At 39.0% G+C, this 25,061-nt stretch overlaps 1 protein-coding gene across 1 annotated transcript; it reads right to left on the minus strand.

Annotated features, from left to right (window-relative positions):
- Positions 1 to 504: 504 nt before the first annotated feature.
- GCK72_000798 (uncharacterized protein) lies at positions 505 to 18,761 on the minus strand (the record flags this gene model as incomplete). Its single annotated transcript, XM_053722687.1, has 37 exons — positions 505 to 699; positions 3,612 to 4,130; positions 4,782 to 4,932; positions 4,980 to 5,297; positions 5,502 to 5,658; positions 5,704 to 5,836; positions 6,176 to 6,439; positions 6,490 to 6,749; positions 7,401 to 7,738; positions 7,786 to 7,925; positions 9,058 to 9,181; positions 9,232 to 9,318; positions 9,545 to 9,914; positions 10,566 to 10,666; positions 10,715 to 10,809; positions 10,853 to 10,967; positions 11,276 to 11,459; positions 11,511 to 11,588; positions 11,633 to 11,770; positions 11,826 to 11,965; positions 12,016 to 12,147; positions 12,606 to 12,780; positions 12,839 to 13,157; positions 13,248 to 13,390; positions 13,437 to 13,623; positions 13,804 to 13,909; positions 13,959 to 14,061; positions 14,110 to 14,208; positions 14,433 to 14,613; positions 14,666 to 14,827; positions 15,034 to 15,150; positions 15,200 to 15,386; positions 15,486 to 15,706; positions 16,572 to 17,049; positions 17,472 to 17,631; positions 18,542 to 18,635; positions 18,693 to 18,761. 37 exons carry the CDS (start codon positions 18,759 to 18,761, stop codon positions 505 to 507), a joined length of 6,840 nt encoding a protein of 2,279 aa, XP_053591332.1.
- Positions 18,762 to 25,061: the final 6,300 nt, after the last annotated feature.

Here is a 25,061-nt window from a genome sequence, read left to right on the forward strand (position 1 = left end):
TAATGTCCTCCCTCTACATTCTAGTTTCTGATTTAATGAATCGTGATAGGCGGAGCCACCAATCAACCCGGAAAAAAGAGAGAAAACGTGAATTGCACGTCCATCAAAGAACGATAATTGTGGCTTCTGAGTGACTGATAGACTGATAATTGATAAGAGGAAATGAATTGAATATTGCACTTTGCACTCTCATCATTTTCTCAATTTTCATGTCCTTTTGATGGACTCATCTATCAAAATATTGCAAGTATTCATTCTGTGATTTATCTAAAATTTAATAAAGATAATTACCCTTTATTAATCTTTAATTTTGTCACAACTGAAATTTTGATTTCTAGAACACGAAAACCCGTACAAAGCACAACTAAAACTGGGAAACAAAGAGAGAAATGGCAAATCTGCTGGATTACAAAGAAATGTATAAAAAGTGTACCCTGTTGAATTTACAAAATGAATAAATATATCGATTGATTATCACAGAAAAAGAAACAAGTAGATCACAGTCTATTGATCGGATGCAATCACATATGTGGATCCCGTATTATTTCGATTAATTGTGAGAGTTGCACTCGGGGAGATATCAGGTATAGACGATGAGGACGAGGATGAGGATGCATCACTTTCAGCTATTGATTGGAACACATTGTCAAGTGTCGATTGGGATAGAGTGAAGTCATCTACGTCATACATCTTTTTGATCTGGAAAACACAAATCAGATACAGTACCGCCCAAAAGGTTATCAACTTTTGATTTTTCGGTCATAACTTTCTTCTAATTGGTCGGATTGACCTGAAACTTTGGGAAAACATTTATTGTAGAGTTTTTGTTATATTTAGTTAACATTCTGGGTGAAAAATTATGTTTCACAAGTTTTTTATAAAATTTTCGAAAATCACGAAAATTCGAGAAATCGCATATTTTTATTACCATGACCGGTGCATCCAAAACAGAGAGAATAATTAGTGTATTGAATAGTTTTTTGATAGAAACTGTCTTGATCTTCATTTTTTGACCATTGGACCACTACTCTTGACTTGTTACCCATATCTCCCGGACTGTCAAAGTTTTGTAGTACTAGTATATGGAGTTTTGAACTTCAAACATCTGTAAAACAAGTATTTTTGAAGAAAACAGTATCAAAAACTGCCAATTTAAACGGAAAAACGTGGAAAACATTTATGTAGCATTCTAATCTCGATGGAATACCTTAACAAATTTTTGGAGACCTTTAATTGTCAAATGGTGAATATCTGGTTTCGATGTCAGACTGGTTTTGAAGCAGAATTATACATTTATCCGAAACCTATGGGTTTATAACTAATGGAACTTGTTATTTGAACAATTGTGAATATTCTGAATCAAGTTTTGAATAATAATTTAGTTGCTAAGGTGATGTTGCATCGAAAAGAAACTTCGTCGTGATCGTGTTCTGACAGCATCTTTTCGTTCTCTTATGAATACCTGAGAAAATGTGAGAGGAAACCTTTCTAGTACTTTTAAGCATATCTGGATCATTTTCTAACTTGAATAATCAAAAGTAGCATCAATACACAATGATTTTTGAGTAAAAACAAAAATGTACAATTTTGAAATATTTGAACAGGTGAGAGTAAGATTGCAGGGCCTGACTCAATACTATTAATACAAGTTTTTGTATCGAAACTTGGTTCAGAATATTCACAATTGTTCAAATAACGAGTTCCATTAGTTATAAACCCATAGGTCTCGGATAAATGTATTGTTTTGCTTTAAAACCAGTCTGACATCGAAACCAGATATTCACCATTTGACAATTAGAGGTCTCCAAAAATTTGTTGAGGGATTCTATCGAGATTAGAGTGTTATGTATATGTTGTCCACGTTTTTCCCATTAAATTGGCAGTTTTTGATACTGTTTTCTTCAAAAAATATATGTTTTACAGATGTTTGAAGTTCAAAACTCCATATACTAGTACTACAAAACTTTGACAGTCCGGGAGATATGGGTAACAAGTCAAGAGTAGTGGTCCAATGGTCAAAAAATGAAGATCAAGACAGTTTCTATCAAAAAACTATTCAATACACTAATTATTCTCTCTGTTTTGGATGCACCGGTCATGGTAATAAAAATATGCGATTTCTCGAAATTTCGTGATTTTCGAAAATTTTATAAAAAACTTGTGGCGGTACTGTATATTATTAGCTCTTCACAGTTCTTACAACTGTGTTCCACCGAAATTTCTTTGAAAAATGTATCTTTTTCTCTGAGTCTCTCATTTTCGCACACAATTTTCTTCGGTTTCGGTAGAGCGCGGTTGTTTGAAGCGCGCCGCGCTAATAACTCAACATGGTTCTTGCAACCGCGCTCTACCGAACCTTGAAAACAATATCACGGGAAATCGAGAGACGCAGAGAAAAAGAGAGCCGTGTAGCACAGTTGTAAAAACCGTGTTGCTCTACTAAATGTCTAGCAAGTTCGTTTTATTGTCTGTCTGTCTTTGTGAGTATCCAGATGTCCGGATGTCCACATGAAACATTAAAAAACCTTGCTTCCTACCTCAATTTTGGGGTCGCACAGGGTCTAGGGGTGAGTAGTGAAATCGTATGCGCTCCACTAGACATTGGCGGCAAATTTAAATTTTAATTTTTTTCAATTCGAAGTTAAGCGTGGCAGTTCGATACGCAGCTTAATCGACCACTTTTTGAGCCGATTTATGTCCGTTTTCCCGCATTTTTGGCCAGTTTTTCGACTGTCTCGCATATTTTCAAGATAAATTCTATTAAATAAATAAATTAAATTTTTATATAAAAAGTTTATTTTGAATTTCGCGCTAAAATTTTAGCTGATTTCAGCGGAGCGCGTTTATTTTCACTACTCATCCCGAGACCCTGTGGGGTCGGGCCTCAGAAAAGTTTTGAAGACCCGGCTTCAAAAAAAGAACAAAGTTTTTTGACATTTTTTCGATTTTTCATCGAACATTTTAAAAAAGTTGTGATAATTTTTCTTCTAATTCTGAATGATAGTCGAAAATTTGACGTTTTTTTTCAAAACATTTCGAAAATATTTGAATTTTTAATTTTGGCGCCAATTATCCGGTCCGGGCAAATATGCAAATTTCGGAAAATGTGCAATGTGGAACATCCGGCAAATCTTATAAAAAAAGTGTTCAAATTTTTGTCTGTCTGTCTGTCTGTGTGTCCGGATTTCCAGATGTCAATTTTCAAATTTCACTCTAAATGTCAGTTTTCTAAAGTTTAAGTGTTGAATTGCACTGATTTTCAGAAAATTCGAATTTGAGCGTCCAAATATTGCTGGAATTTTCATTTTCCAAAAGTTTGAAAGTTGATTTTATAGATTTTAACATTATTATCTTGGCGCTGTTCTTACAACTGCACTCCACCGAAATGCCCTTGAGAAATGTCTCTTTTTCTCTGCGTCTCTCAATTTCGCACACAATTTTCTATCCTTACGGTAGAGCGAGGTTGCAAGAATCATGCCGTGCTAATATAACAAGAAATGAGAATATCTCTCTGTCTGTTTGTCAGAAAGCCCCGATTTCTGTCTGTGTCTGTCCACATGTCCGGATGTTCAAATCTCACACGACTCCCCCCAAAAAACCCCACTACCCACCTGATTAACAATCTCCAAAACACGAGCAACACTGGCCGCTCCCTGCTCGATATGAATAAATATAGTGGAACAATGAACAGCTTCGATCCTCGATCCCTCTCCCAACTTCGCTTTCAAAATGCCCGCGATTTCTCTCGAATTCTCGTCTTTTCCCATCTTCATCGTCAACATTGAACCCTTTCCAAACTTTGATTTCAAATGTTGTTTCCCTCCCAAACATCGAATTCTTCCTCTATCCATAATGGCGATTCGAGTGCACAATGCCTCGCATTCCTCCATCGAATGAGATGTCAGAACGACTGCTTTCCCAGATTTGCACAGTCTTTCGATGACTTTCCAAAGGAATTGTTGAGAGCCTGGATCCATTCCAGCAGAGGGTTCATCGAGGAATATAAGAGATGGTTGACTGACAAGGGCCACGGCGACCGACAGTTTTCGACGGTTTCCACCGGAGAGACTGGATGTTTGGGTGTTGGCGTAGGGACGAAGGTGGAGGGCGATTAGGAGACGGTCGACGATCTAGAAAAAACAGATTTGGAGGTTTAAACATTAGTTTGTGCCTGCTCAGTGCAAAAATGAGCATTCAGTTAAACAAGTTTGAGGCTTTGGAACATAAATCTTGAAACTGTTGGAACTTTGCCCATGATAGTCTTAAAAACTTATATTAGGCACCATCGTTAACACAATCTTAACGAATGGGGTTTATTTAAAAATATTGGTATTCTGAGATTGCTGTTTTCTAAACTCTACAATTCCCGTTCTCCTGACTCAACAGGAACCCTCGTGGAAGAGTTTTTCAGCGTGACCGTGAAGTTCTCTCGGACAAGATTTTTGCTCAATTCCTCGTTTTCTCACTTTTTCGAACAAATGTTCGTAGATTTTACGATATAAATTGAAAAAAACTACGAAAGTTTGTTGAAAAAAGCGAGGAATCGATGAATTGAGAGATAATTTTGTAGGAGGACTGCACGGCTGCGTGGAAAAACTCTTCTACCTAGGCTCTATTTGAGCCAGGAGAACGGGAATTGTAGCGTTTAGAGCAGCGATTTTTAGCATATCCTTCAGTGACAAAAGTTTCTTAGAATTTTCTGAAGTATCATAATCTGGAACAAAAAATATCCTTATAAAATTTTGGTTTTTTTGGTTTTCTTTTCCCAAAAACTAACTAACCGAATCAATTTGCGTTGGCACAATTCCACGTATTCTCGCATAGAATTTCAGATTCTCCCTTGTTGATAACTTCATGTTCAACGCATCGAATTGTGGACAGTAACCAAGTTGTTGGAAATTTCGGACATCCGAGAATGAACCAGTGTTGATTCTGAAAAGTTGTTTCTGTTGAATATACACATTTTCAAAAGACATTACCTTGTATCCTGCATTTCAATCGATCCGTGTCCCGGTCGAATCTTCGCAGTGAGCATCGAAAAAGTCGTCGTTTTTCCAGCACCATTGAGTCCCAGTAACCCGAAACACTCTCCCGGTTCGACGGCAAAAGAGATACCCTTGACGACGAGGAGTTCCGGATTGTAGGCCTTGGCGAGATTTCTGACAACGAGAGCGTGGTTGTTGGATCCATCAGATGGGATTGCGTCGACACGATTCTTCTCTTTGACGACGTCTTCGTCTTCTTCGTGAGTTGGCTCACGGAGCATCATTCCGTTCGTCAGAACGCGTTCTCGTTTTCTGAAAAATAAGGAATGAACGTTTGTAACTCTACTTTAAATGATTGCATCGATATCATTCTATCGCTATCATCATATCCCAATCATCGCTATCATTGCATCGCTATTGTCGCTATCGTTCTATCGCTATTATCGCTATCATTCTATCGCTATCATTGCTATCATTATATCCTTATTCTCCTCTTCACCCCCTTGACCTACATACCTCACAAATCCAAATTCATCCATCTGCGACAAAATCAAACAAATCGTCGCGAGAATCACATGAAGACCAAGACACATCACATGAATTCCCATCTGATCAATTGACAAAAGAGCCGGAAGTGGTAGCTGATCGATCATATCGGGACGGTTGATTTGTTCTGAAAATTCTCTTTTTTAAATCAAAATTGATCTTAATTATTCACCCAAAAAGTTGGATCCAATCTTCCGAACTTGGTAGATCATGAGTCCTCGGAAGATAGCGATTCCTAAATTGTACTGAGGGAGAACCAAGAAAACGATCGCACAGATGTTGTGGGCAGGGACTAGAGTGGGGTCCTGGAAGAGAGAAAAAAGTTTATTTCAAACAGTTCTGAAACGTGAAGGGCCGCATTGACCGCGCCGACCACGCCGACCGCGTCGACCGCACCGACCGCACCGACCGCACCGACCGCAATCATCACTTTGATCGTTTTGAATGCCTTGACTGCTTTGATCACGCATACCATACCGATCGCTTTGATCTCACCGGATGCTCTGCTCGCGCGGACCGCGCCTACCACACCGACCGCGCCGACCACGCCGACCGCGTTGACCACACCGACCACACTGACCGCGACGACCGCGTCGACCACACTGACCGCGTCGACTACACCGACCACACCGACCGTGACTAACCTGAACCATAAGAGTCTCCAGCATGATAACCGTCAACGCGCAGACGATTCCCACAAAATACGATCCGATTGCGATGAGAACGAACGAGAGAGCAGGGACAGAAAACATCTTTTGGAATACATATGCATAGAGAATTGCAGACATTCCATGCATGAAAAACAACAAAAGGAACGAGAAGAAAGTGGCCCCATCTGCGGTGAAATCAGTGACTCGGAAGCAGATGTAGATCAACATTATGATGAGAATCACGCATGTGTACACGGTCTGAAATTTAGAATTTAGCGATGAACAAGCGCGCTCTATTGATAACTCACCAAATCATAAAGATAACTTGTCACCCAGTATGTCAATTTTCTGAGTCCTCCAACGATTTGCAGATGAAATGCTTCACAAATTCTGTCTTCAACCAAGTAGACAGTGAATCCAGCAGGGATCATTGAGAGGACTAGGAGGAGGCAAGTGATACGGAACAAGGCCAGTGTCTGGGTGAATCTTAACGCATTCTGATCCAATGTCTGAGAGATTGTCTTGTTCATCGGGTGATTCATCGTGAGGATTCCAAGGTCTTCAGGAGCTGAAAATGGATAGGTTTATGGATGATCTAGAATTTGTTCGTTTCATGAAATTCGGACTGCGCGTATCTGGGCTAATTTTCCAAAGTTTCCACCCGAGAAATCCAGAGAAAACTCGCTTCAGGCACAACACACTCTCACCATGAGAGACGCAGACGACAAGATTGTCTCGCTGTCTGCGTCTCTCCCTTTCTCACTGCTTCTACGTTTTCTGGCCTGGGACCAGCTACCACTACATTTTCAAAAGTTTCCTTAGATCTTTTTGGAAAGAAACTCGTTTCCAAAACCAAACGATTCCAGTACGCTTACTCCAGCTCAAGCCGCTATCCAAGTTTTGCTATGATATCTCAAAATTCGATACATAAACTTTAAAAAAATATTTTATTTTTGGATTCAGCATACTTCATTTGGTATATCAACCAATTTTCCGAAGTTTTTACCAATAAAATCCAGAGAAACCACGCTTCAAACTCAAACGCTCTCATCATGAGAGACGCAGACGACGAGAGTGTCTCTCTGTATGCGTCTCTCTTAACGAGAGAGCATCTGTGCTTGAATCGTGTTTTCTCTTCGATTTATGAATGAAAATCTCTGAAATTTTCCAGAGATACTAATGAAAATATGGGTAATCTGAATATCTTTGTTTCACTCACCAATATTCTCATCCTCCATACGTAACAATGCATTGGACAAGATATTCGAAGTGATCGGTAGACCTGGCCATATCTTATTATTGAACCACACTTTCACATTTTGTTTCACATCCAGATTCTGGAGTAGATCATCGATCACTTTCGTCGTCGTTATATTCTCAGCAAACGGATCTTTAACTTTCGGTGTTGATGGTTCCATTCCAGTCACGTTCAAATTAATTATCACAATTGCCTCAGATATATCCTTGACAGTTTCCAGCCATCCACTTTTCGAAATATCGATATCCGCTTGACTTTGAGCTCTCTGATTGACATGTCCCAGTGAGAAACCGCCCAAGCTGGAAAATTTCAATCTTGAGATCAATTTTTGTTTCGAAAAACTTACAAGAACGGAGCAGTGGCATTGGACAATGCGGCGTTTCTTGTCACCATTCGGAATTGAGTCAGGTTTTTTCCGGATAGGTCAAAGATACGGTCGGTGGTGTTGAGGCGGAGCCAGGGGGTTTCTCTCCACGGCCAGTCTTCCTGAAAGTGTGAAAATATGAGTTTACAACGAGAAAACATGATTTCACAACTGTGAACACATGGTTTTCCAAAAAAAAAACGGATGAGTTTACAGAAACACACACACACACACAAAGTTACAACTGTGAACACACAGGTTCACAACTACATCCACACGCTCTTGCAACTTGTGACTCACGCACACACACAGCCTGACAACAAAATTTCATGATTTTACAACAAAAACACACGATGTTACAACTGTGAACACATACTATTGCAAAACACAAAATTTCCTACTTGGAACACGCGGTTCCACAAGTTTACAACAAAAAATCACAACTCTACAACTATGAACACACGCTCACGTGAGTTTACAACACAAAGAACACCATTTCACAACTATATCCACGCGGGTTTGAGACTTGTGACACTTGTGACACACGCACACGCTACAGTACAACAAAAATAAGCCATTTCACAACTTTGCCCACAAATTTGCAACTACGACCACACATTTTCACAACTACATCCACACGATCCTGCAACTGGCGGCTGACACACACACACATTCACACAGACACAGCCTGACAACAAAATTACATGATTTTACAACAAAAACACACGATGTTACACAACTGTGAACACACGGTTTTGCAAAACACAAGATTACTTTGAACACACGGCCCCATCAGTTCACAACAAAAACGCACAACCTTACAACTATAATCACATGAGTTTACAACTACATCCACACAATCTTGCAACTTGTGACACACGCACACACGCACACACAACAGTTCAACAAAAGTTCAACATTTCACAACTTTGCACCCACAGGTTCCCAACTACATCCACACGATTTTACAACTTGTGACTCACAGGCACACACAACAGTACAACTAAAATAAACCGTTTCACAACTTTAGCACACAAATTTGCAACTTCGAACACACAGGTTCACAACTTCATCCGTGGGAGTTTGCAACTTGTGACTCATACACATACAGCCTGACAACAAAAACACACGATTTTACAACTGTGAACACACGCTCCCAAGATTTCGCAAAATACGATTTCAAAAATGAACCCATAAGATTTCACAATTTTTAACACAAACACACACACAAAATTTCCAAATTGTTCAACTAACCAAAGTGCAATTCCATCCGAAATCCTCACATCCACAATAGATAGGTTCATTGTATGTGACATTGGAAATATCTTCAGTGTAGTCAAATTCTCCTTCAATATCCCGACATTGGTATTCATTTTCCCTAGAAAAAAATTCAAAAATGAATATCAAAAGATTACGGTAGTGACTCACACTGCATCTTTTTTGACTCCCGGTGGCGGCATATTCCTTCCCCAACCATATCGATTACGGAATAGAAGCTCTCGACGGATTGTGGCTCTGGAATTGGAAAATGTGCTCTATTGACGACGAGAGACGTAGAGAAGCAAGAGTGTCTGACTTCTCTGCGCCTCCGTATAACTTTGAACGCTAATAACTTTTTCTATACAGCCTGTTCCAACAAACTGTCAACTAATAAAATATAGGAAATTTTCATCTCTATATTTCATAGGTTAGCAACTTTGTCTAGCGCCAATTTTTGAGATACACCGTTTCAAAGACTCACAATAAATCCGAAGGCGTATCTCTCGCACATCTCGGTCCAGTTCCCGGCGATTGAAACATCGAATGGAGGATGTCGGTGGCCGTTGAGTTATCCATAGTATCCCAAGAATTCACATAGAAATCACTATGATTCCCGAGAATACTCGTTTCCATCGGAAGAGGTGGCATTGACGTCATGAGATCCGGACGGGATGAAGAGACTTGGAGGACGACGAAAAGTTCGGCCACGGCCAGGAGGACAAGAGGAATGATGACTTGGAATAAGAAGGTTCGTTTACTTTTCAGAGTGTAGTTCATTCGACACACGAGAAGAGCCAAGAAGTGTTGGAAGACAAGACGTTTGCCGTGGAGGAGGTCTGGTTTTTCGAAATCTGGAAAATGTTGAAATTGTGTGAGTACTTGCGTCTAAAGTTGTAGGTGCGTGTTTTTGTTGTGAAAGCTTGAAGCAGGTAATTAGATCAAATTTTACTATAAAATCGTGTAAATAATGTGTGTACATCAGAGCTGTGCGGAAGTAAAATTTTGAAAAAGGGAGTCGTAAGTTGGAAGTCGGAAGTAACTTTTTGAAAAGGGAAGTCGGAAGAAGGAAGTCGGAAATTGGGTTCGGTATTCGGAAGTCGGATGTTGATTTTAAAAATGGCAAATTTGAGGAAATTTTTTTCTAGTCATCACTAAAAACTAATTTCGGCGTTGTTCTCATACAAAATTCCATCAAAAACCACCAATATTCCGCCGAGATCCCGTCGAAACTTCGAAAAATTTTGTAATTTTTTTACATGGAAGTCGGAAGTGGCAAAAATTTCCAACGGAAGACGGAAGCCGGAAGTCGGAAGTCGGAAGTAAATTTTCTAAAAAGGAAGTCGGAAGAATAAAGAAGGAAGTGAAAGAAACCCGGAAGTCGGAAGAAGGAAGTCGAAGAAAGGAATTCCGCACAGCTCTGGTGTGCATGTGTTTAAAGTTGTAAATTTGTGTGTTTTTGTTGTACGGTTGTGTGTTCGTGTGTTTTTTGTTGTCATACTCACCTTCAAATTTCACTTCCTCTGGTTCATTATTCTGCGGCATATTATTCTCAATCATCACCGGATTCTGAGCAATCAAATCGTTTTCCTCTTCCTCGTGTCTTCTGCAAAATATCGATTTTTATGTTAATTTTGATTTCCAAATTGCTTACGTATGACAAAACTTCTCCTTCAACCTTCTAAACCATCCACATCTCACAACTTTCGGCACATGGTACTCTTTTTGAGGAGCAAGAGAGACAAAGATCTGAAAATTGTTGCTCAAAACAGAAACCGAGGAATAAACTCACATTCTGAAGAGTTGGTGCTGAAATTCCATACTGTCCTAGTCGATATTTTTCCAAATTCTCATCGAGATCGTGGAAGAACTTCTCTAACTTGTCGGATTCAGTTTGGATTGGGATTCTAGAAGCAAAATTTGAAATTTATTATAATAGTGTTATATGGTTAGAAAGCTGAACTCATGAGGATTCTAATTCAATTTTCAGAATCAGAAAAACTTGAAAACGAGCCGAGTTACAACGGTTTGTTTGACACATATCGCAGCGAGTAGAAAAAAAGACGCCGCGGCTTTCTTTATCCCAGCTTGCTCCACTGCGTGGCGCACTGGTTTAGAGATATCATCACCAATCAAAAGGTGAGTGGTTCGATTCCCAGTAGGATCAAATCTCTTTTGTTTTTTTCTAAACCACTCTCACTGCGTAGCAACTCACTTAAACACAATCTCCTCCTCATTCTCATCTCCAACTACCAGCCCAATATCTCCTCCCAATTCAACAATTTCTGATGAGATCCGTGTGTAGTCGACTCGAGAATCTTCCTTGACCATAGCCAGTGTCATATTATTTCCGAATCTTCGTTTCAAGAAAACTGACGATCCAATTGTGATGCATTGACCTGGAAAATTCGTGTGTCAAAAGTGCAAAAGTGGGCGGAGCCAGGGATTACCTTGCGAGAGAATAGCAATTCGATCAGAAAGAACATCAGCTTCATCCATATGATGAGTGGAGAGAAGAATTGTGCGGCCTGGAAGAATTAAAGTTTTGTCAAACCACTCTACCGTAACCCACCTTCTTTATTTCTCTGCAATAACTTCCAAATATCTTTTCTCGCCGTCACATCCACTCCAGCCGTCGGCTCATCGAGAATCACAAATCGAGACCCTCCGATGAACGCTATTCCGATACACAGTCTTCGCTTCATTCCTCCTAAAACACCCAAAATTTTGTTTTAAATAAAAACGTTAAATAAGGATTGGATTACCCGACAACGTGCTGGCCAACTTATTCGCTTTTTCAGTCAACGAGACACTCGCCAAAATCTCTTCCACTTGAGAATCCAGATCATTGTCCGGGACACCTTTGAGTGCGGCGAAGAGCCGGAGTTGCTCGGCAACGGTTAGGCTGGAAAATATGACATTTGTCTTGAAACGAATGTTCTAGAAGTGTCTTACTGGCTGAATAAAACATTATGTTGTGGACATATTCCAAGAACATCTCTGACTCGTCGAAGATCCGTTCGGATGTCTCTTTGGTAGATTTTAGCAGTTCCGGAGGACGGAGAGTACAGTCCGCAGAGGATAGACCTGAATATTTGAAAATGTTGAGTGAGTAATAGCGCTCTATTGAAAAAACGTTAAGAAAAAAGAGAAAGAGGGAGAGGGTCAGAGAAGCTAGAATGTCTGACTTCTCTGCGTCTCTCTGTCACATTTCAAAACTTTGAACGCTATTAACTGTTTCTGTACAGCCTGTTCCAAAAATAAAATATAGGAAATTTTCATCTCTAAATTTCATAGGTTAGCAATTTTTAAGAGAAAGAAGGGAGAGGCTCAGAAAAGCTAGATGGCGGACTTCTCTGCGTCTCCCCTCTCGTAATTTCAGCTATTTTGACTTTGGAGACGTATATCTCAAGAAATAAAATAGCTATTAAAAAACTGCCAACTAATAAAATGTAGCAAATTTCATTTTCTTCATTTTCTTAGTTAACAGTTTTTGCATAGCCCTTTTACTTCTTGAGATAAAAGTATTCTTTTTAAAAACTCACATCGTAGTAGTCTTTCCAGCTCCATTATGTCCCAGCAACCCCGTGATTTGTCCCTCATAAAGTCTCAAATTTAGGCAATCCAACGCTTTCGTTCCATTTTCATACACTTTACTCATCGAGTTGATGTGAACCGTCAAATTGAGATTAGTGGGTTCCGAGTCGAATGAGTCACTTGCTGAAATTTTTTGAATAGCTGCTTATCGTGGTCGCTACTCAGCGAAATAATAACTCACTCGGTATCACATCAAAATGCTCATCATCAATGAATTCCACTCGATTTTTGTACAATCCGGGTGCCCAATATCTCAAAGTGAACGGGAAATACAATGGTTGTCTGACACCATATTCTCCGGGTGCCACTGCAGAAATATACCATGCCAAGATAAGGAAAACGGCAGTGTCGACAAGTAGCATAGCCATACAGAGCTCCACAGAGACACCCAGATCCGGGTTGCTCATTTCTCCGAGATCCGACCACGAGGCACGTTCCATTGCGTTGAATGACTCGAGTAGTTTGAAGCAATGTCCCATTGCGGTTGGTGGGAGAAGGAGCTGAATAACTTTGCTTGAAATAGACCTAGACAGTTGATTTTTCGCTTAAAATGTTCGGGGACAAAATTTTTTTTTTAAACCAAAACTCACCGCTATCCGATTGAAAGTTGGCGATGTAACACGATCGGTTCTGAGAAGTTGGAATGGTATGAAGAAGACGAACCAGAGGACACACGTGGCAGCAGTTGCAATATTAGCATTAGTGAATAGTGTTGAGAAGAACAATGACATGGCTGAAATCTCATAAATGAAAAGAATTGACCTCTACAGTAACCCTACCTATCGATGCGAACAAGAACAAAACGAGTACAAAAAGAAGAAGTGTGTAGTCTGTGTAGTCGAAGATTTTTGCGACTTTTGAGATTATAGATATGACAAGTACTGAGACAAAGTTGAGAACCAGTGAGATCAAAGCCCATGAGACGAAATGAACGGCGTCTCCAAGACCCATAGCTCGCATTTGTTCCTGGAAAATATGGAATTTAGTGAACAAATAAGTTCAGATCCATTAGAAAGGCATGCAAAAGAAAAATTAGGGTAGCCGGAATTGAACACCGGTCGCTAGACTACTAGCCAGCAACGCTAACGGCTGCTCCATAAAAGGGAAAGCGAGGATCAGTCTCTGGGATAGTGATAAGAGGCCCACCTTAATCTTCTGCTCCTTCTCATAGACAATATTTTTCACGAGTAGAGCCGACGGGAAGATGAATGAGATTAGAAGGAAAAGAGGCATGAAAATTGCCACGTTGAATCTGAAATTCTTCTCATAAACTCTATAAAACCTGAGAACTATTCACTCACGTATCCTTCACCGTGCATGGAAACGGTTCTTGTTGAGAATAGACACCTAGATGCGCATCTGGCAAATTGGATTTTTCACTGATGATCGCTCGGTCAATGGCTTCTGAAAAAATATTCAGGGGTTAAATTCATTTTGAAAAATAGATCAAACCTTGCAAAAACGAGAATCCAAACGTCAAATATTTCAGATCGATGAGCGGTTTGTCACGGGTGAATGGGTTGCTTTTGCTATCCATGAAGCTGGTTGTGGCTGGAATTATAGGGGAGATGAAGTAAAAAAATGATGAAGTGGTTTTTTGGCAAAATAGGGGGCAGGGGAGTCGAACCGAAAAGTGATTGCTTGTCGGCTTGACTCGGTACCGGTTGCGCCACACGGGCGCGCCGCGGCCCGACACCGCAGGGAGTTCATAAATCTCCCTCGATCTCCAGTCTGGCGCTGCGAGCTCCACTCCACACCAGAATTCTAAAACTTACAATCGATCATTTCCGGATAGTGTCTGATCTTATAAGTAGTGAAACCATCAAATTTCGTTGCATTCGACTCCATATCGAAGACGATTCCAGTGAAATATTGATGGGATTCCATTAGACACACGGCGTTCGTTTCCAGCTCCTTCTCATCACTCACAAATCGGAAACGGTCGAGAAGGAAGCACTGAAACATTTGAGTTAGAGTTTTAAGGCTACAAGAAGATGCTATACCGTACCCCTGTATACTTGTTGGCAAGTTCTGTGATATTCTTGGTGAAACTTCCGAAACTGTATTCATCTGAAGACGGGGCGAAGAGATGTTCGAGTAGGAATCGGATCGTTTTGTTGTTCAGTGGATTCTGGCCATCTTTGTAAACAGTGATGAAGTGGAGCAGTTTCTGAAATTGAATCAATTGGATGCGTGTGGTTTTAGTTGTGAAATTGTGTGTTGTTGTTGTTGTTGTTGTTGTTGTTGTTGTAAAATTGTAAAATCGTGTGGTTGCAGTTGTAAAATCGTGTGTTTTTGTTGCAAAATCGTGTGTTTTTATTGTTTTCCACGTCTTTTAATGCACTATTCATGATTTTTGTGCCCATCTCCCTTTACCTGACTAGCCGGCCACAAATCCGAAGCATGAAGTCTATCCTGGAATTCCAACGCGTCCGAAGGGTAGTTGAACAACAAGTTCCGAATATGTTCCACATCTCGAAGAGGCAAGTTCAACTGAATTTTCAATTTTCCGATAGAGCGCACTTCCCACATCTTGACCTACCCTCTCCACAACTCTTCTCGTCGCCGGATTATCCGGAGTCACGAGAATATAACCAGAGAGTGCAGCTCTCACTTTCATCAGAATTGGGCTCTCTAGGGAAGAGCAATTCATGTCATTATGATACGGTATCGGGGTGCACGTGCTGTTTTTTTCTTGCTCTTTTCCAGGTGTCACTGTTTGAATAAATCTGGAAACCAAACACGTATTAGTGACCCGCCGATTTTTGGAATCGCGTTCCACCGATCTCATTGTGTTGTTCGGTAGAGCGCACTTGCTCCCAACTCACTTAACGACCTGTTTCCTCAATTTCTCGAACGGCGTCTCCACATTTTTGTCGTTATTCGGATTGATCGTCTGCTCGATGACATCTCTCGGATCTTCTCCACAGAATAATGCCAAAAGTAATTGTTCTGTCGTATAATTCGAATACTTTTGGAAAAAGATTATCGATGGTTCGAACAGATTTTGGAATGATGTCATGAAGGTGGTTGCACGCATTCGGGAGACCTGGAAACTCAGCGGTTTGATAAACAGTGTCATAAGTTTGTCAGTGTATCGTAATTCTCTTTGAGAGTAAGATTTTTGAAATCAGCACGTCGAGACGCTGCGAATGAGTATAATCATGATTCACTTTGGAGCAATTCGAATTTTTGTGGGTCTCGCCGCGAAATTACGGTAGTGCTTCTCGTGCCGAGACGCAAAGTTGGCAGGAGCTAGTCATGATTATACTCATTCGAAGCGTCTCGACAAGCTGATTCACAAAATCTTAGTTTCAAGCGAGTTCGTGTCAATATGAGAGATTTACGCTTCGGTGATTTTTAGATTCTCGAAAATGGCGGAAAGTTTCATTAACTTTTCCATTTCTTTACCAAATTGGATGAAATTAAATCATTCACAATCAGCTCGTCGAGACACTTCGAATGAGTATAATCATGACTAGGTTCTGACCACTTTGGGTCTCACCACGAAAACCACTATGGTAATTTGGCGGCGAGACCCACAAAAGTTCGAATTGCTCCAAAGTGGACCATGATTATACTCATTCGAAGCGTCTCGACACCCTGAATTCGAAAATCTGAGTTTCATGACTGAAAAATGAAATCCAGCATAACTACATTAGATTGAAAAAATAACCCGCTACCGTAATCTCGATGCGAGACTCCTCGCTCCAAAGTGGATCATGATTATACTCATTCGAACCGCCATGCAATGCTGAGTCCGAAAAACTGACTCTCGCGTATCAAATATCACCACTAACAAAGTTACGCCGGATTTTGCTAATTCTGGTTTTCAAAATGTTTCGAAACTCTGTAACTTTGTGAGTTTTCGATCGTTTTAGTTGGTTTTTGGCTCAAAAAAAGTAAAAACTCACCGTGGGAATCGTGATCTCACTAATATATCCTTTATAATCCATCAACTCAGCCAACGTCAAGACATCGCATAACTCGTCCCTCTCATCACTTGTCATCTCGTGTCCTTTTTCGAAAGAGAACGTTTTTTCGAACATTCTCTCATCACAAAAAAATGGATTCGAGAAGAGAAGATCAGTCCATGATAACTCATTTCTCAACACATCATACACTTCGATGGCTCCTGTTTCCAATTGAGCATTCATCAGTTTCCTAGCTGTTTCTAATTGAAGTCCAGTATTATTCAATGCTTTCGTAAGATTCTCTCGGATTGAAACATCGAAAAGATCACCGATTCGAATGATTTCAGTCGTATTCAGTGGTTTTCCAGCAAGCCAATGAATGATCTCGGCACCTCCTTTCGTTAAATCTTCAAACTTTTTCGGATTCTTTCCAATCCATCGGAGTTGGAGGGATGAGTAGTAGATTGCATCGACGATTCTGGAAGTGATGTGTAAATCAAGGTAGAACTTTAAAGTGCGTGTTGTTTGGGATATGAAAGTCGTATGATTAGAAAGCTGAAATCCTGAGGATTCTGAATCTTTATTCAATTTTTTCTAAATGTAAAGATGAGCGGAGATACAAAGCTTCAAACTTAGTCATCTTTGATCCAATGCGCTCACTGGCGCAACGAAAACACTGCGCTTATCACTGCCCTCGGTTCAGCCGGCAAGCTCGCATGCGTGGCCGAGTGGTTAAGGTGGACGGCTATCAATCCTGACATCCCAAGTTCAAACCTCAACACTCTCTTTTTCAGTTTTTCTCCCCTCCAAATTTTTTTTGCTTCATGTGAAATTATCCCGTATTTTCAAAACTTCTGGAGACTGCATTAAAAAAACGAATTCCCAGATGTCGCCACTCACATTGACTCATTTCTCGTGTGTTCTCCGTCGTCATTGAACAGAAATTGTCGTTCATCTCCACTCGTCGGAATTGCATTACATCGATTCGAGAATGAACAGAAAAACGAGTGAATGAATGGGAGAACGCCAGCAGAGAGCATTCCTTTCGAGTCGTAGTGACCTGGAAAATCAGTATTCGATTAATGGGACGAATGTTTTGAAACATAAACCATCTCCATAGCTCGAAAACTGGTAAAGTTACAGGTTTTCAAAAATTTTCGAAAATAATTACAAAATCTTATTTAACTTTTCTGTATTTCAGTTTTTAGTCATGAAACTCAGATTTTCGGAATCGGTGTGTTAAGACGCTTCAAATGATTATAATCATGACCCACTTTGGAGAAATTCATACTTGTCAAATCACAGGCCGGCCCGCGGGCCGGCCCGTTTGGGCCCGGCCCGGGCCGGCCCGCAGGGCCCGCAGCAAAAAATTATTTTTGAAAAATAGAATCGAAAGTGTTGGAAATTAAATTTTTTCTTCGGTTTATACTAAATCGAGGTCGGGGGATTCGATAAGACTACTTTCAGAAGCCTCCAGCAAGTTCTTGATCCTGATTCTGATCATCGGCTGATTATCACAGAGACTTTGAGAGGCTCAAAGTTTATAGTGACAAAATAACTTATTCTGACAATTTCCGTTTTCACTTGTTGTCTTTTTATAATTTCTAATCAATAATATGTTTGCCATGAAGTAGTAAACGAAAAAACAATGGGAATACGACGAAAATTTTTTTTTTCAATATTTTGACGGGCCGAACGGGCCGGGCCGGGCCGGGCCGGAAGATTTTTTTAGCGGGCCCGGCCCGGCCCGGCCCGTGACAAGTATGGAGAAATTCGAACTTTTATGGGTCTCGCAGCGAGATTACGGTAGAAATTACGGTGGTGGTTTTCGTGCCGAGACCCAAAGTGATCAGAACCTAGTCATGATTATATTCATTTGAAGTGTCTTGACAAGCTGATTTACAAAATCTTTTCAAAAAAGTTTCAAAAGTTTTAATTCAAAGTTGGAAAAGTTATTACAAAAAACTCACATTGTGGCATTCCTTCCGAAAAATCCTTGGTCCTTACAAGTGCGATAATAATGAAGAGAATACATGGTACAATAAGTTCGACCGCCAACCAGAACTGTAAATTTTTTGAATTAAAAAAAAATTTTCCATTAATTTTATGATGGCAACTCACTTTCTGTCTCCTCCTAACCAGAACACATTTCCATAATAAAAAGTTGAGTTGGCGCCAAAATCCAACCATTCCTAAACCGGGTTCCTCAAATTGTTTTGTATCCGGTGAAGCATCTGAACCGGTTTTTTGTATTGAGCTGAAATTTTTTTACTTTTTTAAATATAAATATTACGTTGGAGGAGTTGCTGCGAATCGGATTCGCTCATTTTCAGAATTGATAACATTATTGGGCTTAAAATAAAGTGAGACAACCGGGGGGCACTTATTGGAGAAGGGAAAGTTCGAGGAAAAGTTCACGGAGGAATTATGCGAAATTCAAAAAAGGTTTTGGCTTGCACCAAAACCGAACCATGGACCCTCCGCGTGGTGGCGCGGCACACAACCACTGAGCCACGCGGACGAAGGGCAAGATCCGGCGGAAGGTTAACTTGAAATCGCGCAAACCTTGCAGAGCGACAGATTCTAATGATGATGATTTGACACCTCATAAAACAGAAAAAAGTGAAATCACTTCAAACGTTTCATAAGGAAAAAGAAGAGAGAATTAGAATGAAAAAGGGTGGAGAGGAAACTAGTCATAGTAGAGGACATTATCAGGTTGGACAAATAATGACAGAGAGCAAGAAAACGGGAGGGAAAGATGGATGGGCGGAGGCGAGGAAACGAGAGAAAATATGACGTGAAGGAGCAGGAACACGGAAACAATTGGAGAGAGAAAGTGCTTAAGAAAGTTATGGGAAAAAGTACTCGAGATATGGGTCTGAGGGGAACATCCTGGAATTTTTTTTTTGAAATATTGCTCAATTTTTCCTTTTTGAATTTGCTAGAACATTGAGTTCCCAATGAGTTCTCACCAACTTAAATAGAGAGTCACGGTTTGTTCCAACTTATTTATTTAATGTTACAAACCACAAATCATAAATCAATATCTTTTCGTATTTTGGTTTACAACTTTTCAGGTAGCTTTGTTGGTTTTTGAGATGTTACTCTTTGAACTCTTTTAACTCAAAATTTAGATTAGCTACAGAAAAACGGTGAACTAGTAAAATATAGAACATAAAATTTCCTCTATTTTTGCTGTTATCAACTTTTTGATAGCTCTGTTAGGTTTTGAGATATGAGGTTTCAAAGTCAAAGAGCTGAGAGCGATAGAAGGGAGGAGACGCAGGGAAGTCAGACACTCTAGCTTCTCTGCATCTCTTCTATCTCTTCTCTTTTAGTGTCTTTATGCTGAACGGGCTGTTTAAAAGTGAAGAAGTTTCATAAAGGGAGAGATGGAGAGAGCGCAGAGAAGCTAGAGTGTCTGGCTTCTCTGTGTCTCCCCTCTCTCTCTCTCCCTCTCTCACCTCTATTTGTTACAGTAACCTGTCTGTGAAGGCGTATATCTCGAAAGATATGACAGATATCAAAAAGTTTTCAACTACAAAAATCAAGATCATGACTTGATCTACAAAATCAATATAATTTCAAACTTGTAGAATGCCTTGTGTCGGAGTAACATGCTCTCAAAGTTCACTCATTTGATTTTTATGTTCTGGACTTCAAAAGCTCATATCTCAAAAGCCTGGATGACCATCAAAAAGTTGTCAACTACAAAAATATAAAGCCGACTTTAATCTATAACATACTGAAAACTTGAAATTAAGAATCATGCCTGACAAGTTTTTCATGGCTCCCATTTTCATGAGTCACAGTTTTCCTATCTTCCCTCTTGGGACAAAACTAAATTCTCAAAAATAACATCTGAAAAATTTCTGAAAAACAAGAATCTAATAATTTAGTGTCAGGTGAATTTGATTTTAGGTGATTCAGGTAAGAGAAAGGGTTATTATTAAAGCATAAACCACAAAAATTTAAATATAGGGAAAATTATTTCTCAGAATTTTGTAAATGTCGAGATAATTGGAGAAGAAATGTGATATTTTGAGTTTCTTTTCTCGAATGTGAAGTATTAGAAAAGAGTAGAAATCAAACAAGGAAATGGAATTATACTGATAGAGTCTAGTCGAATTTAATTATGTTTTTTGTGGGTGACATTTTGATTTCTGAGTTATTTTTGATTATCAGCACGAGGAAGTGTAAGATTAAGGGACTCGCTGTAGCGGAATAGGACGACTCAATAGAGGAGAGAGACGCAGAGACGCAGAGACGTCAGACACTCTAGCTTCTCTGCACTCTCTCCATTTCTCTCTTTATGAAACTTCTAAACTTTTAGACATTCCGTTCAGCATAAAGACACTAAATGAGAAGATACAGAAGAGACGCAGAGAAGCTAGAGTGTCTGATTTCTCTGCGTCTCCTCTCTCATTGTTTCAGCTAGTTTGACTTTGAAGACGTATATCTCGAGATGTAGGATAGCTATCAAAAAGTTGTCAACTGCAAAAATGTAGAAAATAAACTTTTCTATATTTTATTAGTAGTAAATGTTTTCCTACCTGCTCTAGGTATAAGGATGCATTTGTTCTTCTAAAAAAATTTTCAATTTTATCTAGAAAAGTTCATATCTCAAGAACTAAAACAGCTACCAAAAAGTTCTCAACTACAAAAATGGAGATCAAGATTTGATCTACAAAATTAATTTTTTAAATTCTACAAAAAACCAAACACCTCTCCAGTCACAAACCCAAAACCCTCCTGACTCATGTTGTCCCAAAAGTAGGTAAACATATCCGAATGTTTCAACCAAACTTCTTTACTTAAAAGACACAAAATCACAAAAAAACCTGAAAGAGACGAAAAGAGTGCGAAATTTCTGGTGTATTTGACATTATTTCGGGTATTTGCACAAGGAATGAAAAGAGAGAAAAAGGGGGAAAAAGTGAGAGACGTGGATTCTGATGAATATATCTATGTATTGATGAAATAATTTGCATTTCAATGACTATCGGTGATTATTGATCTCGAAAATATTGAGTTTTGGTTTTGATATTTTGCTGGAAACTGGGGGTGTGTGGGCGGAGTTTCCAGAGTTTTCAGAATGGGCGGGACTTTGGGAAGCTCTAGCCAAAAGCTACAATTTTACTTTAAAACCTGAGAAGCAAAAAGGAGGAAAAAGATGAAAGAAGAAGAAAATACGGAAATAATAAACTTTTCTTTTATTTACTTTTGTGCTCGCGGATAGTCTGGTGGCTCGCAGAGCTACATATAAAAAGTGGTGAATTGAAAAAGAAAAATGTGGGTCATTTCTTGTGTTTATACAGTAACAAAAATAAGTGGATGGGGGTAGATAAGGAGAGGAAGTTCGGGGCGATGGAACGGTATGAAAACATGTTGTTTTGATTTTGATTTTGTGTTGATTGAAAGTATCAAGTTTAAAGCTACATTTTTGTAGTTGACCACTTTTTGATAGCTCTTCAGAGTCAAGAGATACAGTAGTTTTCTTAAATTTATTGTGTTTTTTGGGAAACTTTTTGAAAAACTTGATTATCTTAAAATCTACCAAAATTAGATAAAACCGTCAACTAATAAAATATAGAAAATAAAATTTTCTACATTTTTGCAGTTGACAACTTTTTCATATCTTTTCAATCTGGAGATGTGAGCTTTTAAAGTTGAGGGTATTTTAAAGGGTGATAGGGAGTAGACGCAGAGAGGCTAGAGTGTCTCGTTTCTCTGCGTCTCTCTTTCTCCAGTTAGAGGGATCCCTCTAATTGTTTTTCTCAACGTTTTCAAAATCAACGAGCGTCTTCAAAACAGAAAGAGTTGGAGGGAAGAGACGCAGAGAAGTCAGACAGTCTAACTTCTCTGTGCTCTCTACTTCTCTATTCTGCTATGACGAGGCTTGTCTTTGAAGACGCTTATCTCGAAAACTAGAACAGCCATCAAAAAGTTGTCAACTACAAAAATTAAGATCTAGATTTGATCTACAAAACCAATATCAATTTAAGAGGACTGGGCTCTCTGTGAGTTCGTGGAAAGCTTTCAAAGTTGAACCAATTTTGACTGTAAAGCCTGTCTTTGAGGGCGCATATCTCGAAAGCTATGGAATCACCTACGAAAACAAAGAGGGTTAGACCTACATAATTCATCTAAATTTAAAAAAATCAGCAGATGTCTGAACTCGCTAAAAGGTCTCAAAGTTTACTAGCTTGTCTGTAACGTTTCATGGCTCAAATACTGAAAAAATGCTGTGAAGTTATAAACAATATTATTTCTAACAATCTTTATCAAGTCTAAAATTCTATTAGCTCGGCACTGCAACTGAGCTTCACTGAAATACCCTTGAGAAATGTCCCTTTTTCTTTGAGTCTCTCAATTTCGCACACAATTTTCTTCGGTTTCGGTAGAGCGCGGTTGTGAGAAACGTGCCGTGCTAATAACAAGATTTCAAAACACGAGAATAAGTCCAACAAGAAAAAAAAGAGTAGAAGTGTGCACTTTATGAATTTCAGAGCAGCAGACACTCTTCTTTTCAATCCCGTTCTCCCAAAAGAGAGCTCTTTTCTCGAAAGAATCAGAGTTCTCGTCTTCTTCAACATGTTTTCGAAAATACATGCTCCCTCCGAAAGGACACAAACATATGACATTTTCAACTAATTGTTTCTCTAATATGACCTAATTATAGCTATATGTTTTGTAGATTTTTTGTAAGAGAGAGAAATGGGAAAGGGAACATAGACTTGTACACGAACAGATCGGAAAACCAAACAAGAGATTGGCAGCTGGGTCAACTGAATGGTCCTGCTGAATGACTTTCGATCAAAATTTAACTTGATTTGTTGTTTTTTTTTTCTAGCAAAAGTATGATGGGCGAATGAAGACTAAAGTTTGAATTGGAAGAAAACTAACATTTTTCAATTTTTGATCTGATCTTGGCTATTTTCAGGAATCCATAGCGTGAAAGAGAAAATGAAATCACAGTATGCAATGAGACTGCATTAAAGATCCAATTCCAGCTCAAATTTGTTGAATTTCTATTGGTTTTGTAGATCAAACGTACATCTTGATTTTTGTAGTTGACAACTTTTTGATATCTGTCATAGCTTTCGAGATAAACACCATCATAGGCAGGTTACTGTAACAAATAGAAGTGAGAGAGTTTTTTTTCCATTTTAATTAGAAAAGTTCATATCTCAAAACCTAGAAGAGCTATCAAGAAGTTGTCAACTGATGAAATTTAGAAAATTTTATTATCTATATTTTTGTAGTTGACAACTTTTTCTATAGCTAATCTAAATTTTGAGTTAAAACAGTTCAAAGAGTAACATCTCAAAAACCAACAAAGCTACCTGAAAAGTTGTAAACCAAAATACGAAAAGATATTGATTTATGATTTGTGGTTTGTAACATTAAATAAATAAGTTGGAACAAACCGTGACTCTCTATTTAAGTTGGTGACAACTCATTGGGAACTCAATGTTCTGGCAAATTCAAAAATGAAAAATTGAGCAATATTTCAGAAAAAAAAGTTCCAGGATGTTCCCGGCCCATCTTTGAAGACGCATATCTCCAAAACTGGAGCAGGTGCCGGAAAGTTATCAACTACAAAAGTGTAGAAAATTTTATTTTCTACATTTCTATAGTTGACAACTCATTGGCATCTTCGAGATAAGGACTTAGCTAGAAAGCATTTTTAAGACCGTGCTATCTCAAAAAAAGTTGCCAACTACAAAAATAAGGATTGTTCCATGGTTCAGCTTCTATAATTAAAAAAAACTAAACTTGGCGGTCTTTCAAAATAAAAGACGGGAAATTTAAATTCCAAATATTCTCCAGTTGACACAAAAATGACTTGATTCTTGCTCTTTTCTCCTTCTATTTCTAGAAGTCCCTCTTCTTCTTCTCCTCCTATCTATTTTCTCACTCCCATTATGACGTAGTCACGTCATGGTGCACCCCCTTTTCGTCATGAAATCTCTTCTGATGTAAAATGAATTGAAGCAGAGTTTGTGACATCTCATTAGAAGGAGAAAGGAGCTAATGAACTTATAGTAACGGAAATTCGAATGGTGAATACTTGACTGATTCATGGCCATTTTGGAGCAAAAGAGCCAGCCAGAAATAAACAAAACTACAAAGAAACGTATTTTTATCATTCCTGCTCCAAAATAAAAATCACGAAATCCAAAACTTTGCAACGAGAAAAGAAGGAGAAAATTGTGTGCGCATCGGATAAAGAATGACTAAAAATGGAGAAAAAGAAGAAAGAAAGGCGAGAAAAATAGACGCAGGCGGAGAAAGAGATGAAGTGAAAAATGGAAGAAGACGTTGAAGGCTGGGAAACCTTTTTGAAGAATAAGGGAGCCTAATTATGTTGTTGTCGTGGAGATTTTTTGAGTGGGAATGAGTGAAATTGAGTGAGAAAATGATAGAGGAGGGGAGAAAATGAGAGAAAGAGAAAAAATTTCAACTGGAAATTTGATATCTTTC

This window comes from Caenorhabditis remanei, chromosome I (genome assembly GCF_010183535.1).
Source record: "Caenorhabditis remanei strain PX506 chromosome I, whole genome shotgun sequence".
NCBI classification, from domain to species: domain Eukaryota; kingdom Metazoa; phylum Nematoda; class Chromadorea; order Rhabditida; family Rhabditidae; genus Caenorhabditis; species Caenorhabditis remanei.